General features: G+C 42.2%; 1 protein-coding gene across 1 annotated transcript in view; it reads left to right on the top strand.

The window, feature by feature from the left end:
- Positions 1-688: 688 nt before the first annotated feature.
- The window catches only part of LOC144499116 (receptor-type tyrosine-protein phosphatase zeta-like), a 256241-nt gene continuing 237524 nt past the window's right edge, over positions 689-19405 (top strand). The window contains exon 1 of the mRNA XM_078221193.1: positions 689-775. Coding sequence (XP_078077319.1) covers positions 724-775 — 52 coding nt within the window. The 5' untranslated portion in view covers positions 689-723. The remainder of the gene's footprint in view (positions 776-19405) is intronic.

A 19405-nucleotide genomic window follows, 5' to 3' on the forward strand; every position in this document is an offset into this window, starting at 1 on the left:
CTTGTGTGAAGGTGGATCCTGAAATCCACATGCAAGGGTCACTTGGCCGTTTTGATAGTGTCACTTTTCTGAATTGGATTCCGGATACTGCTGACCTCCCCCCCCCCCCCCCCACCCAACACCCACCGCCGACCCTCCTTATCCAGTAAGCAATGGTGGAGCCAGTGAAATAGGGATCTCCAATTCCAATCATGCGATAAGGGAGTTGGGCTAATGTTAAGGAGCTGGCTGACAGGCACTAACCTCCCGGTACAAAGGCAGCTGAAATTCTCACACACAAGAGTAAGGCAGATCACATTCAGGCATAAAGTTGACAGCTCAGGCTTCACACAGACTCTCCCACATTCACTCACTGAGTGAGGTGTCCACATTCAATGGCTGAGAGGCTGTCACAGAAATAGATAGGCAAGTGCCCACATTCACATTGAGAGTCTCCCACTCTGCCTCTCTCTCTCTCACACACACACACGCACACCCACACTCACTGTTACACTGAGTTGCTGTGCCCAGTCTTTCTCACTCTCTCTGGAGTCACTCACGGTGAAGGCGGCTTCCAGCCACTTGGCTGCCGTGTCCCACAACAGTTCAAGCACCGGCTCCATGCACGGCTTCCCCCTGTTGTAAACGCCCGGCACGGAGAAAATAACAACAACCTCTGCACCAGAAAGGACTTAATCTGTCACCAAAAGCCAACAAGTTGCCGGCGGACCAGGCTCCGTGGACATGCTGCCCCGGTCTTTCTGGATCCTTGCAATCCTTTGTATCTGCCAAGCGGGTGAGTTGTCAGATCCGCGTTCTGTCTTTTATCTAATTTAACAAAATAAAAACGGAGTGAAAGTCACATTTCCCCCTGACATTCGCCCGGAGAGATTTTGTAAAGCATTTCAGTATACAGGGGCTTGGAATATGTCCTCAAGCCTGAACAGAAAAGGCTTAGCACACAGGCAGACAGACGGACAGTGCATTCCGGTGTAATGGGAATGTTGAAAATCGAGGCTGCTGCCGAATCTTTATTGAATCTTCAATTGACAATTTTACTAATGCTGGTGGTTGGCGATTGTGTGTGTGGACACGGCCGAATGGACAATCTCCTTGCCCAATTTCAATGACGAGACGGGAGGTGAACCGAGGGGGGCATCAGTAATCGCAGCTCCTCTTATCGGGACATGTCCATGAGATCGCGGAAGCTGAATTGCAATCCTAAATTTTAAAAAAACGTGGGGGAGAATTTTAACGGATGTTTTTTTAAGAGTTCAGAGAGAGGCGAATTATTTTGCCTCTGCAGTTTCTGTAAGCTTGCAGGATATCTCATGTAAAACCTCACATTTCATTCTTGAACGTGCCCTAGCAAACCTTCATAACTTCTCTGGGCAGCTGTGAGAGGCAGTTCCTATTGCTTTGCCTCTTAAAGAGCAAATATCTCCTGGTGTTTAATCTGTGTTCAGGTGAAGGATATTTTGAAATTGAGAAATTGGTGCAGGTGGAGAGAAGGACAGGCTGGCCAGACAAATAAAACAGCAACCTAAAAGACACTTATCACAGTCATTGTGCCCTACTATTCTGTTACAGACCTCAGTTCCCTTTGCATCTCTTTGTTCTTCATTGGACTCTTGTCAGCGCCTGTTAAGGACAGTTGATTACTCTGGGGCTGTTCTTAATGGGTACTGAAGCCAGCCACGAAGGGGAGCGATTGAGAGAACAAAGAAAAAATGTCCCACACAGATTTTGTTTTTCAAAAAAGGGGATCCAATATTGCAATCGGCAGGCCTGCCGCGGGAAAAGCTCTTATTCTCTGTCAGTGCTGCAGATCTCACAGTGTATGGCTTGAACTCGGGTCTTTTTGGGCTGTGGGGCGCGTTAAACAAACCATTTCTACAGTCTGTTATGTAGCTACTCACCCCAATGCTCTATTTTCTTAAGCCAAGCTTGGCTCAAAACGATTGGAGGATGGGGGCGAGTGGGGGGGTTGTAGAGGAATTAAAACTGGCAGGTGGTGAATGAACTCTGCTGAACCTTATTCTTTCACCTCTGCCGCTTGGGTTCAAACCCAGCCCAGGCCGCGATGAAAATGTCCTTTTTGATAAATGGCCCTGCGTGTGAGTTTGGGTTGAGCAGTTCGTTGTGGATTCAAGGGCAAAGTGGTGGCGACTCATAATTCAGCATTAGTCCTTGGGTAGGCTTGAAATTGTAGCTCACAGTCAGCCTCACAATTCAAATCTTCCTCCTATTCAACTGAGTACGCTTTACATAAAGAACAGTTGACAACTCGTGTTCAAAGCCTCTTCAGAGAGTCAAATATTGTTTCAACTCATCCATATGAGTAATGCTGTGCCATCTGTATTTTGCAAGACAATTAGATGTTTTCTTAGATGAGGTTTCCTGCTTTAAATATTTATGAATGAATGCAAAATCCAAGGCATGTCAGTGGAGTGGACATAACGCCAAAAGTCATCAACAACTTAAAATGTGTGCAACAATGTGATAGAGTACTGTGATACGTTTATTTGAACCTCTGCAACTATATAGAGCTACTTAAGACATTTGTCGTTTATTGGTTTTTTTAAGATTGACATGCATGGCAGAAATGAAGAAAATTAAAGAAAAGGGTCGTCAGTTACAAACTCGGGTCCAAAATTATTCTGATCTCTGGTTTTTCCATCCTATTGCTCATGCTGCAGAAGTTTATTTCTGCTCTGATAATGGAGTTTTATGAAAGGTAGCATTAAGTGAAAAATACAGATCTTCGATTAGATGTTGTGTTGACCCATTTTGAATACCAAACACACGTTTTTGCTTCAGTTGTCCAGCTTTCTACTCAAAACTCCGATGAGGGATCACACTTTGGACTGTCTGTGGCACAACCTATTCCAGTTGGATTGCAATTCATAAAGTATGCAGCAGAAGACAAGGATGTAGTGGACAAGGGCGGCACGGGTGGCACAGTGGTTAGCACTGCTGCCTCACAGTGCCAAGGACCCGGGTTCAATTCTGGCCTCGGGTCACTGTGTGGAGTCTGCATGTTCTCCCTGTGTCTGCGTGGGTTCCCTTCAGGTGCTCCGTTTTCCTCCCATAGTGCAATGATGTGTGGGTTAAGTTGATTGGCCATGATAAATTGTCCCTTAGTGTCAGGGGGACTAGCAGGGTTAATATGTGGGGTTATGGGGATAGGGCCTGGGTGGGATTGTGGTCGGTGCAGATTTGATGGACCAAATGGCCTCCTTCTGCACTGTAAGGATTCTATGATATAGGAGTTAGAGGCAGGAGTCTACTCAGCATTCAATACGACCATGGCTGATCTGGTTGTGGTCTCAACTCTACTTTTCTGTCTGCTGCCCATGACCCTTGACTCCCTTGTCTGTGTAAAACCTTTCTAACTCTGCCTTGAATAAATTAAATGACCACTGCTTTCTGGAGAAGAGAATTCCAAAGACCTACTATCATCCGAGAGAGAAGATTTCTCCTTCTCTTAGTCTTAAAAGGTTCATCTCTTGTTCTTAAACTGTGTGCCCTAGTTCTAGTCTTCCACACAAGCAGAAACATCCTCCTAATATCTACCCTACCAAGTGCCCCTGCTCTGATGAATACATCACAGAATATTTCATGCTAAATGTACTGTCACATACCATTTCTTCCCAAAATAAAACTCAAATATTTAATTGCATTTTGATAGACGGGAAATGGTCAATCCTAATTTTCACTGAAAATCCTGAAAAAATAAACTGGTTTTCAATTGAACTGAAATTTTCTAATACATTCTCTTTGCATTTGGATGCTTACTCGGAAAATTGCATTCCTTCTTCATTCTTTGTATTTCTCCTTTTATCCTTATGCTTCTTAAGTAAGATTTAATCCTTGCTTTGGGACCTGCTAAAGTTTCGTCGCCTTTCTCATTATTTTTATTGGTAACCTATTTTGGATTACGCTTGTCATAGAAAAGCAAAGGTTTTTCTCAAGCACATTTCAAGTACTTGGAACCCATCCGCAGTAGACAACTGAGATTTGGCCATTTCAAGCAGATGTACTGCTGGGTTTTGTGAGCTGCAGTGACGTCCAGAGTGGAGCCAGTGAAATGAAGACTAATAGCCTGCAACCCTTTTATAATAGTCAAAGATGTTTGTGGATGGAATACTGGACTGAAACTTGCACTAATGTAAATGAGATCATTCTCCTGCCACAGCACCATTCAGGATTGCCTCAATAAACATCTGAGCTGACTACCTGAAATCTCCAAAGAGATTAACTTTAACCAACATGGGTAGTGATACAGTGAACTAGAAAATAGGCAAAATATTCTGGGAAGATTAGTCTTTTCTTCTCTCCTATTGCTGCTGCTACTACTCCTATGGCTGAACTCCCATGTTATAACAACATGTTGTATAAGCCGGTCTTATGATAGACTTTAGACAATTCAGTATGTGAATTTGAGACGTAGCTGCAGGTGGTCAAATTCTGTTCTTGCATTGAAACCATATAGAGTTTACATTGTGGGATAACCCCAAAGCACAACCTATCTGAGAGTTTTCGGAAATCTTCAGCTGACTAAATTTCCTTGTCATGGAGTCATCGCGTTTTTATGGTACAGGAGGCCATTCGGCCCATTGAGTCCAGACATCTTTTTCAACCTCGCAAATGTGAGTGACAGTTCAAGGGAATTTGTAATAAATCTCTAGCTTCATTTTTACTTTTCATTATTCTTCGCTATATTCGCTGCCAAGAAAGTCACAATGGGGCCTATTGATGACACATCTTTCAATTTCTCTTCCTTTTCTATGGGGAGTATCTGAAACACTAACTGAGATTTGAATCTCATGAAAGGAGTGGGGTGGGGAGGTGGGGTGGTGAGGTTAATGAAAATGCATCCCAACATGTTCCTTCTTTATATTTTGCTCCTGATGTGCTCAACACCAATTTGCTGCTCAGGATGTTCTCCTTAATATATAATCAAACCAAGAATGTTGCTGTGCCAGACCTCTGAAATCAATTGAACCAAGATCCAAATAGTTCTGGAAAATAAAAATCCTGTTCTTCAAAGAACCAATTAATTTTTTACTGATGTTTGCAGGACAATTGTTGGCTGTACTTTTATTTAAGAATTAGCAAAATAAATGCATGTCTCGGTCCTTTTAAAAAGCTTTGTCTTCCTTTTGGTCACCCAAACAGGTCGTATTTATCTCTCTTCTTGCATCTTCATCTTTGTTGGATCATTGCATCGAAAATATTGCAAGACTGTTGTGTTCGAAAACACACATTACAGTCATAAACTTCATTACCAATTTACTTGTGGGAATATTACTATGTTGGAAATGATGCTTCATGTCCTTGCTATAGAGGGAGTACAGCGAAGTTTTACCAGGCTGATTTCTGGGACGGCAGGTCTGTCATATGAGGAGAGACTAAGTCGATTATATTATATAGGATTATATTCACTGGAGTTTAGAAGAATGGGAGGGGATCTCATAGAAACTTATAAAATTCTAACAGGGTTAGACAGATTCAAAAAGAATGTTCCCAATGATAGGGGAGTCCAGAACTAGGGGTCATAGTTTCAGGATAAGGAGTAAACCTTTTAGAACTGAGGTGAGGAGAAATTTCTTCACTCAGAGGGTGCTGAATGTGTGGAATTCACTACCACAGAAAATGTAGTTGAGGCCAAAACTTTGTCTGATTTCAAGAAGAAATTAGACATAGCTCTTGGGGCTGAAGGGATCTAGGAATATGGGAGGAAAGGGGGATCACGATATTGAATTCAATGATCAGTAATGATCAAAATGAATGGTGGAGCCGGCTCGAAGGGCTGAATGGCCTACTCTTGCTTCTAGACTCTATGTTTCTATGTTTTTGTCACACCAAATAATTCAAAATGGCTTATTGCAAAGTCTATTTCAAAATAACATTGAAAAATGTAAGGTGATGCATATTGTTAATGAAAATCTATTATTTTAAACCATGGGATTTTATTTGTTAGTGAGGTAGTTAGAAAATAAAGTGAGTTGAAACCTTTAGCGTATTGCATTACAGCAATTGCAAAGATTAATGTTATAAAGTGGAGAATCTACAGAAATGAAGAGAGTCCCAGAACTTGATACTGATACTCTATAAAACATTAATGAGACCACGACTGGAATATTGTTTTCAGTTTCTGGTTACTGTATAGTTATAAAATAGAAGGCACTGAGCCATTGGATAGGAATCAAAGAAGGACTTGCTGGGCTGTTCTGTGTTTTTAGGTTGATGAGCAGAATAGCTAAAGGAGCTCAACTTGTTTTCATGCAGGGAGGATCTCAGCTTTTAAAAATAATCATGGGAATTGAAAGTGAAGATATGAAAAGCTTCTTTGTGTAGGACCAGCAGAGGAATACTAGGGATGTGGTTAGAAGCTGATGAGTATTAAAGCTTTTTGGAACTTCGAGGCTAACCTCTTACACATTCAGGTTTGTAAACTTGCTAAGGTAAATAAAGTGCAACTTGGCTCGATGAACAATGACATTTTGAAACACTGAAGACCTTGGTGTACAATTAGAAGTAGGGCATATGACACTTCTACAGGACAAAGAGGAAAATTGTCCAGACAGATCTTGTGAACCCAACTGGGTAAGCAGTGTCGCCTTTTCACAGTCTACCATTTTGTTCATCTACAAATTGTAATGATCCAAAGAAAATGAAGACACTAAGATTTTTAAAAGTCTTTTTCAGCTCTTAAGATAAATATTCTGTTAATTATTATTAATTAATAATCTAATATGAGGATGTTGCATGACACAAAAGGGTCAACTTTTCGATTATGGAAATAGCATCAAAGGTCTTTCTCTTTTTAAATAAACCAATTTTCTCTTCTTTCTTTAGTTTGCTATCTTCCATTCCCTGGCTGAGGGTGATCACTTCTGTTTTTGAATTATTGGAACATTGATGAATTGGCTACTCTTTCAGGGTGATGGGACTAAGCTTCATCTTCGCTGAGGTGGAGAGGTTAAGAGTGATCAGTTCCTATCTGATTGCTGCCCAGATCTCTTGCAGGATGTATGTGTATTTGAACATTGGCTGAGGATTAGATTCTGCTCTAAGGGTGTACATAATTGAATAGTTCCGCTAGGGTCACTTGCCTCCTGACCTCATTACAGCCTTGGTCCAAATGCAGACAAAAGAACTGAACTCAAGAGGGGAGCTGAGAGTAGCGGCTCTTGATATCAAAACAGCATTTGACCAAGTGTAGTGTTAAGAAGCCCTTGCAGAATTAAAGTTACTGGGAACTACGTATAACACCACTGGCTGGTGTCATACGTAGCACAAAGAAAGATGGTTGCGGTTGTTAGAGGTCAATCAAGTCAGTCCCAGGATTAGCTCCCTAGGCCCAGCCATCTTCAACTGCTTCATCAATGACCTTCCCTCCATTATAATGGCCCACATTTTCCAATCAGCATTAGAACAGCTTTGTCCAATGCTGATCAGACAGAAAATTACCCACTTACCTGGATATGATTTTTCTGGCCAAAGCTTTGATCCACAATGCAGAGGTACTCCCCTCAGCACTGGAACCCATGCAGAGAGGAGCAAAGGGAATCAGGACAGAATTCACACTCCCTTTTTAACAATACTAGCTGCTGTATTCTGGTAAGTGCTTAAAGATCCCAAAGCTTTTCAGAGTATGATTGAATGGGTGAGTGAATGGGAGAGTGTGTAAGTGAGTAGGTGGGTGAGGTAAGTGGGTCGGAAGGAGACAGAATGACAGGTGGGCAAGATCTAAAGAACATTTAGGCTTGAGCTGATAAGTGGAAAGTAACATTTGCACTACATAGTCCACAATAACTATCTCCAAGAATAGAGTTTTCAACCATCTCTTGTCATTCAATGACATTACCATCACTGAATCCCCGACTATCAACATTCTTGGGGTTATCATTAAAAAGAAACTGAATTGGATCAGTCGTATAAATATTGCGGTTACAAGAGCAAGTCAGAAGCTGGGAATACTGCAGCAAGTAATTCATCTCCTGGCACCCCAAAGCTCATCCACCATCTACATGGCACAAGTCAGGAGTGTGATGGAAAACTTTCCATTTGCCTGGATGAGTGCAGCTGCAACAACACTCAAGAAACTTCTCCCCAGCTATGACAAACTAATCTGCTTGATTGGCACCTCATCCACCAACTTAAACATTCACTCCCTCTACCACTGATGCACAGTGGCAGTAGCGTGTACCATATACAAGATGCACTACAATAGCTCACTAAGGCTCCTTTAACTGCACCTTTCAAACCTTTAACCTCTAACACCTCATAGCACAAGGGCAGCAGGCTCTCATGGAAATACCACCACCTGTAAGTTCCCCTCCAAATCATACACGATCCTGATGTTGAACTATATAACAGTTCCTTCACTGTCATGAGATCAGAATCCCGAAACTCCTTTCCCAGCAAGACTGCTTTCAGAGGTATTGGGTTGAATTTTCTCATTCTTTTTCAAAGTATTGTCTTGAGCAGAAAAGCTGAGGGCATCCTGCTAGATGCTTTGCTGACTTTTCACGCCAAAGTTTCAAGCACTTTGACAAAAAAGGAAGGGACCCATGATCTCATACTGGAGGAGCGGGAACAACCTTGGCTCCTAACTGATTGGGAGTCCTTCTTAATGGGCTCCCCAATCTGAAAGTAATAAAAATCAAGAAAAGGATTCCCCCACAGAAACAGAACACCCCCCTCACAAATCTCACCCTTGACAGTGCCCCCTGGCACTGATTCCTGACAGGGAGCAGTGCTTAAACACTGCCTTGACATGACCCTCTCCAGCCTGAGGGCTGTACTTACCTGGATGATCCCAGTAGGTTCTCTTCACCAGGTTCCCATTTATCAGGACCTGTTGTAAATCTTGCTGACATGACGTCATGTCGGTGGGGGGCTATTCCTAACGTGGGAGGATAATACAGCAGGGAAGTCCGCTAATGGTATTTAAATGTATCGTAATGGCTTTCCTGACCTTTCATGGCATTGGCAGGGGCAGGGACAATCACCAGGGAATTCTGCCGGCCTAAAAGTCATTTGGGGCTCCCGTTGGATTCTTCACCCCCACCGCCCACCAAAGACAGAGGCAGAAAATTCCGGCCAGCATCTTTTGTATGCGGAGTTGAACAGAGCCTGAATATCCCCTCAGATGGATATAAATGTTTCCTTGGTGCCATGGCTAACATTGATCCATTAACCAACAACCAAAAACAGATTTTCTAGTTATTTGCCTCATGACTCTGCGGGATCTTGATGTGTGAAAATTGGCTTCTGCTTTTCCTACCATTACAACGGTGCCTGCACCACAAAAGCACTTGATGAAAGTGTTTTGAGATGTTCTGAGGTTATGACAGGCATTGTATGAATGCAAGCTTTCTTGCAACTTTGCATATCACAAAAAAAACAGCAGGTTGTGACATATAGCTGCACTCTCTCAAAGTAGTTATTGCTGTGTTGTTAGTATAATGACACTCCCTGCATTGGCAGCATTCTCTTTCAAACATGCTTAAACTTCTCTCCCAACTCTTTGATGCTACCAACAAGGCAACTATTGGACATGATTGTCCAACTTTGAAATGTTCGCCCCTTTGAAGATTTAAACTAAGATGAGTAATAGAATTTTTGCACAAAATGTTAAATTGGTCATAAAAAAGCATTTGATGAAGTTAATATTGTCTTCACTGATGCAATTTATTCTCATTCAGGGGCCTTGGTGGGCACAGTAATACGTTTGACTGTAAATCCATTACTCATATGAACTTCAATTATGGATGATAGTAAGGAAGCCGTGAAATTGTTCAATTGAACTGGAACTGGAAAGCTAGAACGAAAAGTAATTTAATGCAAATTGAAGTAGGATTATGAGTGGGAAACAATACAGTTTGTCAACTTTACAAAAGGGAATTGTATTCGATCAGTTAAAAGTCACAACCAGCAGGAAGAGATGCTTAATATTTTTGTAAGGAACTGTCTCTTGCATGTAGAAAATTAAATGCAGAGTTAATCTTTTTTACTGACACAAACCTTTTGGAGAATTCATCAGTATCAAGTTCAAGTTGCCCAATGGCATCCTAGTACAAATTCTCCACCACATCCTATGCTCACACAAACTGCCCTGAGATGCCATTCCCTGTTAAACGTGCTGCCATAAGTACTCACATTATACACTCGCAAGAAAATAAGTTCATATACAATCACCATCCAGTGCTGTGAGTAGGGAAAGTTTAAAAATTACTGGTGGTATGCTTGTTTTAATACATACCCACAACTAATGTTTAACATTTTATACATTATGTAAACAAAACAACAGGGTGAAATGGTGCAGTGTGATATAAGCCAAATCAGATGTAAAAAGTTGATCTGAACTTGTTAACAAAAGCTAAATAAATACGAGCAACCCCCACAAATACTTGTGTTGCAATGCAAGATTCTCGAGATTAAATAGGCTTTAGCATGTTTGAATTTGCACTTAATTGTACTCTTCTTACTCCACATCAAAGCTGCATCTTGGAAGGAGATTTAAGTATGAAAGGAATACAATGGCCTGAACATACATTGAGAATTGCATTTGGCAAAGTCCAATCTGAGCGGTTGCTTTGTTTGCTTTCTCCTTCTGGATGGGATGGTGTGTTGAGTAAGTCTGGGAGGCTATTTTACCCATTTACTGTATTGTTCTATTTGTATTAATAGTCTTCTGACTTGTGGGTGCTTGTACTTGCTCACTGACCTTTTGATAGAGAAATAGTGCCATTGCTAACTTTTGGGACAAAGAAATGTGCAAAGTGCAATGTGAACAATAGTCTGTGGGGAGATTTGATTGTTTGCAGCAGGGTTTTGGAGTAGGGTTGAATGAACTAAAATATTGGAGCCATCTTTTACAACTTCTGACGAACTATCAACCTTTTGTATCAATACTATATAATTTCTACAACTATCACACTGTTTCTCTCAGAGGGGGAGAGCTAGACTTAACATTTTTCTTTCTTTAAGATACTAGTATGTTTCTTTCCCTTCGTTCAGCTTTGTTGCGGGTAAGAAGGGAGGCTGAAGTATTCCCAGGCGCCTTCACTGGGGGACCATAACATTGATGGGGCTTTTGTCAGAGGTTATCTGACTGTGACAGTGAATTTGCCATTGATTTGTCCAAGCACATCTTGAATGGAAAGAAAGAATGTCTCCACATGAAATACAGTACCCAATTAGAAAGTGTAGCGACCTCCTTAGAATGGGAATGGTTACAGAACACATACTTTTCTTTCATATGGAAAATTCAACGCTTTTTCAGCATGGCAGAGTGCTGAACTTGGGGACTGTTGCTGAGCTGATATATTTTTCTGCTTTATGGACTGCATCATTCAGGAAATCTGACATAAAACCTCCTCGTTTTTCTTTGAAGTTTCATATATATTATGTACACGTTGCTGTTTGCCCGAAGCTTCATATGCTAACTAGACTTGTGCCACCAGTGCTGCTTCAGACAGTCCCACCCTGTCCTCTTCTCTTTCTCGTCAACTCAATAGTAGTTCCAGCAACTTGCATTTAAACAGTCATCCTGTTTTATTTAAATTGACCAGTTCCACCTCTGTCATTATCATGGCCTATCACCAGTGTACCACCTCTGCTTCCCAGAGGAGATAAAGTCAACCAAATTTCTTTTTTATGAGTCAACGCAAATACAGAAACAGCAGCAGCCATCTTGGGAGAAAGAAAGATTATTCGGTAAAGCGCTAATTGGTCAGAAGTGCTTTTTCACCGCAACATCACAAAATCTACCGAAGAATGAAAGAAGGGCACTGCACCATGCTACTGCTGAATTGGTACCTGTGCTTGTTTTTATCCTCTCCAGCTTGGCCTGTGTATTTGTTGCTAAATCCAACATTACACTTTTTGCCCATTTATCATTAAAGTATGTTTCTTTTTACACATGACTGTTATTTTCTTTTCATGTCTAGTAAACTGTTGTAACCAGTAATTCTCATTTGCCAATACACATTCATTTTGTTCCGGGCTGTTGTTTGTGTATCATGTTTAACACACCAGAACCACAAATGCAGGAAGTTAAGTGATTAACTAGTAAATTATCACACATACCATTAGTACACAATTGATTTTATACTATTTTAACAGTCTTTTACAAATGTAAGCTAAAAAGTCATATATTGTAAGAGAAAGCAATATAACCATACTTTCAAGCATTAGATTAAATGATACCGGCAATGTGGAAAATGGTTGCTAAATAAATCATAAACTTTTAGTAAATTACCATGGATTTAATACATGTTTACTTTTGTACCTTTGAAAGATCATCTCAGTCATCAGAATTCATGATGGCTAATTCATGAAAGTAAATGAAACAGTAAGCAATTTCCCAGACATTTTTACATTACTTTGCATATTGATAGTGATAGGGACGGATATTAACCTGTATCTGTATATATTTAAATAGCAACAAATTCCACAAAATGGCTCATGCATTTTTAGTTAGAATATTCCATGTTTTCATTTAAAAAAAATTAATTCATGGAATGTGGGCTCCACTGGCTCGGCCAGCATTTATTGCCAGTCCCTAAGGTCCCATGAGAAGGCAGTGGTGAGCTGCCTTCTTGAATCACTGCAGTCCCTGTGGTGTAGGTACACCCACGGTGCTGATAGGGAGAGAGTTCCTTGATTTTAATCCAGCGACAGTGAAGGAACCGTGATATATCTGCAAATCAGGATGGTGAGTGATCTGGAAGGGGACTTCCAGCAGATACTTTGGAACCCTCCCTTTGGAGGGTTCCAAATTATCTGCTGTCCTTGGTTGTGGATTTAAAAGATGGTGCTTAAGGAGCCTTGGTGAGTTCATAACCTCATGAGCTTTACATCATCAGTTTTGCAGTTCTTCTGATCAGAGTAGAAAATCCAGAGCTTTAAAAATGTGCTTCTACTTTGATTTGTAATTTAGTTTGAAGTTATTTACCAAACAGATGAATACATAGGATTCAGTATATATGAATCACTCCCAGAGACTGATACAGAGCCAATGAGCAACGAAAATACAAGCAAAAACCTTAATTGTAAGGGGACTCAAGAAAATATTTACCATCGTATTTATTGAAAATAAACCCAAGTATGCAACAAGACTTACATTGAGCCATTGTCATAGAAAAAAATGGGAATGAATACTTTCCAGAAGTAACATTATGATGTTGCAAATATCTAGTTCATGGTTTATGTGTTTTAGAATGTAACATTTTTTTAAATTAAAGTTTTAGCTGTAGGAAATGGTGGTCTGGTTGAGAAACTGGTAAAAGCAGCCCTGGAGTAAATGCAGTTAAAACAAGCTTGTAGTCTATTAGACTTAAAAGATTGGAGTTATGTTGACTTAAGAGGTTAAGAGGTTAACAGTTAGAAAATTAAAGAACATAAGACAACAGGTGGGATAATGTCTGCAATCCTGAAAAAAAAGAGAAGATTTTGGCCGGAATTCTCCCAAAACAAAACTAAGTGCCCAACAGGTGGGAAAATGAGAGTATTTCCCACCTGTTTTTTGGGCGTACTTACCAGAATGAATCTCCAACACTCTGAGCAATGCAGACTGCCTCAGTGTGATTCACTCTGGAAAGCAGGAGGCGAGGCCTATTCTTGCCCGAGAGGCCGGCAGCATAGTGCCGAGCGGGCCACTGTGCCAATCTGTCAGTGAGGAGATCATCGCATGCGCAGTGGCCCCACCTACCCCCTTTCACCGGCCTCCTGATCGCTGGCCTATAATCGCTGGCCTTCCAAACACCCCTGATCATCGGCCTTTCCAACTCCCCACCCCAATCGCTGGCCTCCTGGACCCACCACCCCCCCCAGGCCAGCTCCAATCGCCCCAACCACCCCAACTTTGACCCCCCCACCCCAATGAATATGCCCAGTACCACCCCCATGGCCAGTCCCACTTGCCTCCTCCCTCCCTCTCTCACCGATCCCACTTGCAGAGTGGCAGCCACACCAATCACGCCAATTGGCCCCGCCCCGCCCCCAAGCTCACCACTTTGGCACTGCCTGGTACCTGATTTGCCAGTTTGCTGCTTGGGCAGTGTCAGGGTGCCAGGCTGGCACTGCCAAAGGGGCACCCCCCCCCCTTGCCCACTCCCAGTGGGTGGGGGGGAGATGAGCCTGGAATATACCATCCCAGGCTTGCTAAATTACAATTTCCATATGATAACCAACTCCGCACCAGAAATCGGTGCGGAGTTGATTACGCTGCAAAAAAGCACCTCGGACACTCGTGACCAGCATCTATCGAAAGGCCCCCTGCTGTTATCTCCCAGTCCACTGCGCTGCTCGAGCTGGAGAATCCCTGCCTCTGTTTTATGAGTTAGAGCTCAATTACTTTAAAAGCGTTCAATAAATCCTGAAGTGCTGTAAAATCCAATTCTTTCATCACATCAAAGGAAGAATTTTATTTGAGGGTTAGTTAATCTACAGGGCTATTTGAGGATAATCCAGTGCATGTTTCATCATCATGGAGATAGGTGGAGCTTAGGGAGGTTCTCTGATTTCAATTTATTTGGGTGTTTGCTGAGAGACTATTTATAGCTGCAGCTTGGACATCAGGCCGCAGTTTGCAGCTCATTGAGAGAAGATAGCCAAAATTTATGGCAGTTAGTTATGCCTGCACTGTAAGCGTGGAATGTGAGTAAGGCTCAATCTCAGTTTGACTTTTGTGAAGGAAGAGAAGCTGAGAGGCTGCCTAGTTTGAAACAAGAGGAAAAATCTACAGTAGTCCTTATAAAATATTGTGGCAAAAAAAAGCAATCAGCAGATAAGCTTGGAAATATTGGGAAGGCAATCAGAACAAAGCATGGAGGAATCCAAAGTCAATTGGCAGTAAATAAAAGTCTACTTCTGAGAATAGTTGGAACTGAGGAGAATTAAAATAGTTTGCGGAAGACGGTGAGTACTTTTGGGTGGTCCAGACAGAAGTAAGTAACTGTAAGATATCATAAAGTATAAGAATATTATAAGTATAAGATATCATAAAGTATAAGAATAGGGCGGCACGGTAGCACAGTGGTTAGCACTGCTGCTTCACAGCTCCAGGGTCCTGGGTTCGATTCCCGGCTCGGGTCACTGTCTGTGTGGAGTTTGCACATTCTCCTCGTGTCTGCGTGGGTTTCCTCCGGGTGCTCCGGTTTCCTCCCACAGTCCAAAGATGTGCGGGTTAGGTTGATTGGCCAGGTTAAAAATTGCCCCTTAGAGTCCTGGGATGCGTAGGTTAGAGGGATTAGTGGGTTAAAATATGTGGGGGTAGGGCCTGGGTGGGATTGTGGTCGGTGCAGACTCGATGGGCCGAATGGCCTCCTTCTGCACTGTAGGGTTTCTATGATTTCTTTCTTCTAATATTCTGGGGGGAGGTAAGAAGTGAAACTGAGTGCATGGCCTACTTGGTTATAAAGAATACAGTTAAGTTAATTGTGCTTGTTTTGTTTCAGGTCTTTTTTATACAATGTTTGTTTTTATTTAAAAATGTTGGGCACGATTTTACCGGCCGTTCGCACCAGGCTCGCGCTGCAGCGAGGTCAGAGAATTTGGCGCCCAGCCAAACCTCCGTTCACTGCAGCGGGATGGGAAAATCTTGCTGGCGTGAACGGTGGTAACAGTTCAGCCATTGTAGTTAATTTTTTGTCAAGGTATACTTTATTGACAATCTATCAATTGTTATCATGCAGATTTAAACAGTATCAAAATTGAGGCAGAATCTTAAATCTGCATCATCTAACAAAAACATCTACATTTGCAATATTTAGATGCGTGTTCTAAGCAGGTGTCTGGTATAAATTGAGAATTTTTTTAGTGCTGCAGAGTTCACAAGATCACTTAAAGTTTATTTATTAATATCACAAGAAGGCTTACATTAACACCGCAATGAAGTTACTGTGAAAATCTCCCAGTCACCACATTCCGGAGCCTGTTCAGGTGCAATGAGGGAGAATTAACTACAGCCAATGCATCTAACCAGCACGTCTTTCAGACTGTGGGAGGAAACCGGAGCACCCGGAAGAAACACACGCAGACCTGGGGAGAATGTGCAGACTCGGCATAGACAGTGACGCAAGCCAGGAATCGAACCGGGTCCCTGGCGCTGTGAGGCAGCAGTGCTAACCACTGTGCCACCATGCTGTGCTGTCCACTTTGCTGCCACCCACTTTGATCACTCTGATTGGCCCGTTAAGTATGAATGAGAAAGACTATTTGGACTACTGTAGAATCATAGAGTCATAGAGGTTTACAGAATGGAAACAGGTCCTTCAGCCCAACTTGTCCATGCCGCCTTTTTTTTTAAACCCCTAAACTAATCACATTTACCCGCATTTGGCCCATATCCCTCTATACCCATCGTACCCATGTAACTATCCAAATGCTTTTTAAAAGATAAAATTGTACCCACCTCTACTACTACCTCTGGCAGCTTGTTCCAGATACTCACCACCTGCTGTGTGAAAAAATTGCCCTTCTGGACACTTTTGTATCTCTCCCCTCTCACCTTAAACCTATGCCCTCTAGTTTTAGACTCCCCTGCCTTTGGGAAAAGATATTGACTATCTACCTTGTCTATGCCCCTCATTATTTTATAGAACTCTATAAGGTCACCCCTCAGCCTCCTACACTCCAGAGAACAAAGTCCCAGTCTATTCAGCTTCTCCTTATAACTCAATCCATCAAGTCCCCATAGCATCCTAGTAAATCTCTTCTGCACTCTTTCTAGTTTAATAATATCCTTTCTATAACAGGGTGACCAGAATTGCACACAGTATTCCAAGTGTGGCCTTACCAATATCTTGAACAACTTCAACAAGACGTTCCAACTCCTGTATTCAAAGTTCTGACCGATGAAACCAAGCATGCCGAATGCCTTCTTCACCACTCTGTCCACCTGTGACTCCACTTTCAAGGAGCTATGAACATGTATCCCTAGATCTCTTTGTTCTGTAACTCTCCCCAATGCCCTACCATTAACTGAGTAAGTCCTGCCCTAGTTCAATCTACCAAAATGCATTACCTCGCATTTGTCTGAATTAAACTCCACCTGCCATTCGTCAGCCCACTAGCCCAATTGATCAAGATCCCGCTGCAATTGGAGATAACCTTCCTCACTGTCCACCATGCCACCAATCTTGGTGTTGTCTGCAAACTTACTAACCATGCCCCCTATATTCTCATCCAAATCATTAATATAAATGACAAATAACAGTGGGCCCAGCACTGATCCCTGAGGCACACCGCTGGTCACAGGCCTCCAGTTTGAAAAACAACTCTCTACAACCACCCTCTGTTCGTATCCATTTCGTATCCATTTAGATACCTCACCCTGGATCCCATGAGATTTAACTTTATGCAACAACCTACCATGTAGTATAATCATAGGCTGTAGTATAATCATAGGCTTTGCTTACTCTGATCATCATTTTTAGTGTGTTCTTACATTTTGTGCAATTTTGTGGAGCACAACTACATACATTAAAATTCAAGTTGATTTCAAAAGACAGTACGATATAAAAAACATTCAACTTGGTCCCCTTAGAGCAGAGATGATTAAAATGGGATTTGATAGAGGTGTTCAAAATCATTATTGGTTTTGATATAATAATTAAGGAGATACTGGATGGAATTTGTTTCCACTTTTCACACACAAGGACCATTTCCAGGCCCCATCCCTGCTTGTGTCAATCGTACACCCGCCATTACGGTCTTATGGGAGGTGGTCAGTTAATATTTGCTGTCCAATTGGGAATGAAGGTGGGCATTGAATGCTTGAGGGCCAATCAGAGTGACCAAAGTGGGTGGCAGTGACACTGAGGATTGTGTGTGCCGTTCAGGTTTATGTGGAGAAGGAGAGGGCAACACAAGATTGAGGGGAAATACCAATGTGGGAACTGGCACCAAACGCCCCAACGCACAGCACAAACTGTTCGATCTGTCTGCAGGGAAACTTTGCACAGTTGCCCATTCCTCTAACGTCTGTTACGTGGGTACCTTTGACTGTCCTGGTGTCCTATGCTGTGCTACCACAGTGCATGCAGCATGATTGGTGGAAGGCTGCTGATTTTCACTAGGGGAGATTGAACGTAGTGTTGCAGGACATCCTTGACGGTCCAACTTCAGAGTGCACCATCCTGGTGCGCGCAGCAGCAGTCAGGGCTGGCTGGCTAATAGGCAGGGGCACTGTGGAGTGACATTAGTGGAAGCACATTGCTGCCATTCTTGGAGAGGGCAGCAGGTATGTGCTTCAAGGAGCCACTGCCATGCCCCTGGGGATGTGCTTCAGAAATCCAAGTATTCAGTTGGAGGATGAATTGTTGGATGGCCGTGCATCTCTCTGCCTGAGCTTCCACTGATGCACTGAGGTGTGAAATGGCTTCTGCCTATGCTGCAATAGAAAGTGAGACAGCAGTGACCAAATGCTATTGACCACCTCTGACATTGATGGTGGAGAGGGTGGGCTCTATGCTCTGCCTGATGCCAAGTGCCAAATTGAACTCATTCATGCTCCTTAAGAATAATAGAATTCTATCTGGCAAGCTACCCAATGCACCAATCGACATTCTCCTGTGCACTTCCCCATCAAAGTCTTCACCTGAGTTCCCTCCAGCAGAATTCATATTCAGTCTTACCTTACAGTGAGCACCAATTTTAGCGATGAGGGTAAATGGAATAGGCTAGGATTGTTTTCTTTGGAACCAAGCTGGTTGAGGGGAGACCTAACTGAAGTGTTTAAAAGTATGAGCGGTCTAAATTAAGGCATTAGTCCCCTTGGTTCAAGGATCTAAAAACAGGTGTCATAGAGTTAGGGTAAGAGGTAGGAGTTTTAGATAAGATTTTAGGTATGCAGTTGAAGTGCCGTGATCTATAGCAGTCTTTTTCAAAGTGGAGGTTGCGGGTGGGTGGAGGGATGTTGAAAATGTGTTGCTGGGTAAATTCTCACTGCACTATACACTGGTCTTGTTCAAAAAACACGGGATGTTGTGTGATCCTGTTAAAAAAGTGCAGGATTTTCTGTGATCCTGTTTAAAAAAACACAGGACTTGATGGGATCTTGTTCAAAAACTGGAATGTTCTGTTTATAGCGCACATTTCATAGAAGATAGTAAGACAATGAGGACCTCAGATGATGACATAGCCAGCATGAGGACTTTTGATGTGGAGGAAAAGCTTAGCATTGCCTGGTACAATTTGACTTACCTGCACTTTATGAAAGGAAAAAGTAAGAATTAGGAGAGAGATGTATTTTAAATGTACAGTAAATCCCGGTTAGATTGTGTCTGTAGCAGCAGTACTTGCCTGGTCAGTGTATCTCAGTCTCAAATTTCCTACCATGAAGGCAGGCTATAACTTCAGAGTTTGATGAGTATCGTCATTATCTTAGAGTCCAAATCATCATTTT

Source organism: Mustelus asterias, chromosome 9 (genome assembly GCF_964213995.1).
Source record: "Mustelus asterias chromosome 9, sMusAst1.hap1.1, whole genome shotgun sequence".
Lineage (NCBI taxonomy): Eukaryota > Metazoa > Chordata > Chondrichthyes > Carcharhiniformes > Triakidae > Mustelus > Mustelus asterias.